The sequence below is a fragment of the Oryx dammah genome, unplaced genomic scaffold (genome assembly GCF_014754425.2).
Source record: "Oryx dammah isolate SB20612 unplaced genomic scaffold, SCBI_Odam_1.1 HiC_scaffold_5, whole genome shotgun sequence".
Classification (NCBI taxonomy): Eukaryota; Metazoa; Chordata; class Mammalia; order Artiodactyla; family Bovidae; genus Oryx; species Oryx dammah.
This window is the reverse complement of record NW_024070189.1, coordinates 98,769,300-98,774,413: the sequence shown is the minus strand read 5'-3', so window position 1 is coordinate 98,774,413 and position 5,114 is coordinate 98,769,300. Positions and strand designations below refer to the sequence as shown.

The 5,114-nt window shown below is 40.3% G+C and overlaps 1 protein-coding gene across 1 annotated transcript; it reads right to left on the bottom strand.

Annotated features, from left to right (window-relative positions):
* Window positions 1-1,010: 1,010 nt before the first annotated feature.
* LOC120864125 (olfactory receptor 7A10-like) lies at window positions 1,011-1,715 on the bottom strand. Its single transcript, XM_040240965.1, has one exon. It carries the CDS (start codon window positions 1,713-1,715, stop codon window positions 1,011-1,013), a length of 705 nt encoding a protein of 234 aa, XP_040096899.1.
* Window positions 1,716-5,114: the final 3,399 nt, after the last annotated feature.

Genomic DNA, 5,114 nt, shown 5'->3' with positions numbered 1-5,114 from the left:
GAAGAGAAGGGGACGACAGAGAATGAGATGGTTGGATGGCATCACCCCACTCAATGGACATGAGTTTGAGTAAACTCTGGGAGTTGGTGATAGACAGGGAAGCCTGGAGTGCTGCAGTCCATGGGATCACAAAGAGTCAGACATGACTGAGCGACTGAACTGAACTGAACTTGATACTTCAGGGGCTTCCAAGCTGATGCTAGTGGTAAAGAACCCCTGCCTGCCAATGCAGAAGACCTAATATATGGCGCTTGATCCCTGGGTCAGAAAGATCCCCTGGAGGAGGAAATGGCAACTAATTCCAGTTATCTTGCTTGGATAATCCCATGGACAGAGGAGCCCGGCAGGCTACAGTCAAAAAGTCACAAAGAGACATGACTGAGCAAAGCATGGACACACATGATAGGTATTGTGGAAACAAAACTGAATAAGGAATAGAATCCTAAAGAGGCAAATAAAATACAGTGACAACTAGCAAGATACAGTGTATGTCAAAGTCCAAAATATCAGCAAGAGCAGCTAAGGTGATGATACAAAGGAATGATGTACACAAACATGAAATCAATGGTCCGAAATTTTCCTTGTTATAAACACACAGATAGCCGTGAATGTCTTCAGTGGTTTTCCCCACATAGGAGCAGTACAACTCATGACTATTCTTTATTAAAATAACTCTTGGATAAGAGGGAGATCACTAAGCTTAATCAAATGAGTTGCATAAATTGTATGAAAGAGGTGAGATCAAATAAATGGAAATTTCATGAAATAAAGGAAGGAGCAATGTCTGCTTCCACAATCTGATCTCAAAAATTGCAATTTCTGCCTGTGAGGTTTTAAATCTTTCAGTCATGGTCCCTTCTTCAGCTTAGAACAACAGGTGTTTTAATCATTGTCTTCCTAAAGAATGCTTTCAGAGCCCTCTTTATGTCCTTGTTCCTCAGACTGTAGATGAAGGGGTTCAGCATGGGTGTAACCACAGTGTACATCACTGAGGCTGTTGCACTTGAGTGTCAGCTTTGGGTAGCAGCAGAGCTAAGGTACACTCCTAAACATGTACAATAAAATAAGGAGACAACTGAGAGGTGAGATGCACAGGTGGAAAATGCTTTATACTTCCCCTGAGCTGATGAGATTTCACATATGGAGGACACTATCCTAGAGTAAGAGTAAAGGATGCCAGCTAAGGGAGCACCTCCCAGCAGGACAGTTGCAAAATACATCACCATGTCATTAAGAAAGGTGTCAGAACAGGCAAGTTGGACCAACTGTTTCAGTTCACAGAAATAATGAGGGATTATCACCTCTCTGCCGAAGGACAAACTCAACACCATCAAAGTTTGCAAGAAGGAATGTAGCACATTGATGACCCAGGAAACAAGAACCAGCAGTCCACAGAGCCGGGCACTCATGATGACCGTGTAGTGCAGGGGGTGGCAGATGGCTACAAATCGGTCATAAGCCATCACCGTTAGGAGGAAGTCATCCAACCCTACAAACAGTGTGAAAAAATACACCTGGGTGATGCAACCTTCATAGGTGATAACTTTGTTCTGTGTGTGGATGTTCCACAGCATCTTTGGGATGGTCGTGGAGGTGAAGCAGATGTCTACAAAGGACAGGTTGGAGAGGAAGAAGTACATGGGGGTGTGGAGGTGGGAGTCTGAGCTGACAGCCAGGATGATGAGCAGGTTTCCAAACACAGTGATCAGGTACATGGAGAGGAAAAGCCCAAAGATGATGGGCTGCAGTTCTGTTTCCTCTGAGAATCCCAGAAGAAGAAAACATGAAACATATTTAGGTTCCTTGGTACCATGTGGTGGAGGTGACCTAAAGGAAAGAGGAAAATATCATGTCTAATTTTCACAAAAAAAGACATTGCTCACATCATTGAAAAACTATTATTTATATTTTGCCTAATTGTATTTAAATATATTTGCTTAACTAAGTGCTGCTTTGTTTATGGATTTGCTCCCCTTTAAGGAATTTTTGTGTCATCTGGAACTGACACGTTGTCCCACTTGCTGCTTCTTCCGCAGGATGTCATCTCTTCCACATAAGAAATACTTTCATTCATTTGGGGATTATGAACTGAGTGATGATCATGCTCCAGGTGATGTCTTGGCAATGAGTATAGAGTTCTAAAACACAAAATCTCTAAGAATCCAGCCACAAAGTAAACATAAGCAAGTCGTATATGTGTGTGGGTATGTGTGTGTGCTCAGGGGCTTCTTCCCCACTCCCTGCACTGTAACCCGCCAGGCTCTTCTGTCCATGAGGTTTTCCGAGCAAGAACATTGGAGTGGGTTGCCATGCCCTTCTTGGGGTTCTTCCCCACCCAGAGATAGAACCCTGGTCTCCTGAGTCTCCTGCATTGCAGGCGGGTTCTTTACTGCTGAGCCACCAGAGAAGTCCATATATATGTGAATATATATTGAATGAATGTATGTGTGTATATATATATATATATAGCTTATAAGTTATATATAACTTTTGAATGGCAACTGTTGCTTTGAAAAAACCTGAAAGGTTTTAGGGAAAGAGTAGAGAAGGCATGCTATTTTTCAGTTTCAAGAATGAAAGAGTAGGATCCATCAATATATCAGGTGAACTGTATGCTTGGCAGGGAGAATAGCCACTGCAAATGCACTGAGGAAAGTGCTTGTTTAAAATGTTCAAGTTTAAGAGAAAAAATGAAGCCAATGTGGGGAGGGCATAAGCCAAGAGGGAGTGAGGAGAGATGGTGTCAGAGGATGCTGAGGAACAAGGTGACCTCCCTGGTGGTGCTGAAACTTCAAATCATAAGACTTTCATCCACCTCATGTAACTAGTACTTTATGAAATTGCTGCAGAGATGTCCGATATGTTTAAATGGATCCCTTTTGTTGACCTTGCTGTGCTCAGCTGCTTCAGTCATGTCCAACTCTTTGTGATCCCATGGACTGCAGCCCACCAGGCTCCTCTGCCATGGGATTCTCCAGTCAAGATTACTGGAGTGGGTTTCCATGCCCTCCTTCAGGGGATCTTCCCAGCTCAGGGATTGGACCCAAGTCTCCTGTATTACAGGCAGATTCTTGGAGTCATCTTGGAATATATGAACTCAGTACCACTGCTGTGAGGACTTCTCATACTCCACCAGGCACCACACACACACAGGCACACACACACACACACACACACACACACACAGTAGACACTGGCCACCTAAGCTATATTACTTCTATGTTTTTCACCCCTCATCCCTAACTACCTTGATTAAGTTAGAGTTTGATACAACTCCCATTGATAAGATCAGGTTATGTAAAGTGGTATCCAAAAATTCCAGTTTGTAAGTATTCTTGGTACCAATATACTTGGGATTCAGTTTTGGTATGGCCATTTTACACTTGTATTAAAGATCATTAAAAAGTAGTTGAATGTGAACCTATGGTTGCCAGGGGGAAAGGTGAGGGGAAGGGACAGTTAGAGAGTTTGGGATGGACATGAACACAATGCTATATTTAAAGTGGATAACCAACAGGGTCCTGCTGTATAACACAGGGAACTCTGCTCAATGTTATGTCTCAGTCTGGATGGAAGGGGAGTGTGGGGGAGAATGGATACATGTATAAGTGTGGCTGAGTCCCTTTGCTGTTCACTTGAAACTATCACAACATTGTTAATTGGCTTTATTCCAATATAAAATAAAAAATTTGTTCAATGAATGTGCATCTCTCTCTCTCTCTCTCTCTCTATATATATATATATATATATATATATATATATATATAGTCTTGTCTCAAAACTTGAATTTTAAGGCATATGTATGCATCAGGAGACAGAGAGGGATTGGGGAGCGGGTAGAAAAAGAGAGAAATGGACACAAGAGGGAATAAAGACCTAACAAACTCAAATGTCTCCTGAGAGACTGTGGTAAAGAGGTTTCTTTGGTTCTGGTGACATTTCACGTGCTGGTTTCCCCCCCACCCCCGGATGTCCAAGAAAAATAATAACAAATTAAAAATATATTTATTCATATAATAAAATAGTGATATCTTTATGATTCAAAACATTTGCAGATTGGATAGCCCAACAGAAAGTGAGCAAAAGGACTGAGCCAACATTTCACAAGTGGATATATAGAAAGCATAATGAAATATGGATTGAATATTGACCTTCTTTAATATCAGGCAGCAATACTTATTTTTCTGGGGTTGCTTAATACCTATTTGACTAATTGGTTTTATAGGTCTGACAGCAGGCAAGGCAAGATCTTCCCTTTTCATTTGTGGCATCATCTCGTTGTTATGCTTGTGTTTTGATCGCTTTTCCCATAAGTCCTATGGGCACACTCTAGCCCTAGTTCTGCTCTTCACCCAACTAATGATCTGTTTGGTCCATCCACATAAAGTCTACCCACAGTGTAACAGTTCTACTCTTATCACTCAGTAACGTCCTTCAGATTAGTCATCTGAGGACATTGAATTACACACACATTTCTTTCACTGTGCTCTGTCTTTCAAATCATAAGGCAAGATCCAAAACAGGAAGGAAATTCACCTGTTTTGCTCACCCTTGCATTTTAATGAAGTGTGTGAATAAATGTGCACTTGTACCAAAAGTAATTTAGAACACTGAAAAGCTAGGAAGTAAAAATATGACAAAGAGAATGAAACCAGGTTAAATAGTATGATTCTGAACCAAGTGTAATAAAAGCAAATGAAGTATTGACAATTAATTGAACAGTACATATAACAGTAATGATTCATGACATTGATATGGATTAATGACATTGACAATGACCTAGAGATAAAAATAATATGATATATTATGTTCATAGAATGTTTTGGTATGTAATCTCCCTTCCACTCACCCGCCAATCTAACTAAAATATTCTTAATTTCTTTTGTCAAGAATATGCCCCAAAAGTCAATTGAAAAGCAATCATTTGTTTAAAAAAAGTATTTGAAAGTCTATTTACTGTAGAAAAAGTGACATGTAATATATGGGTATATAATAATAACAGAGAAATCAAAATTGTGACCACATACTCAAAGTTCTGCTCTAATCCAGTATATGACTTGAGAAAGCAACACAGAATCTCTTTCATATCATTCTCCTCTGGAAAATATATTTGT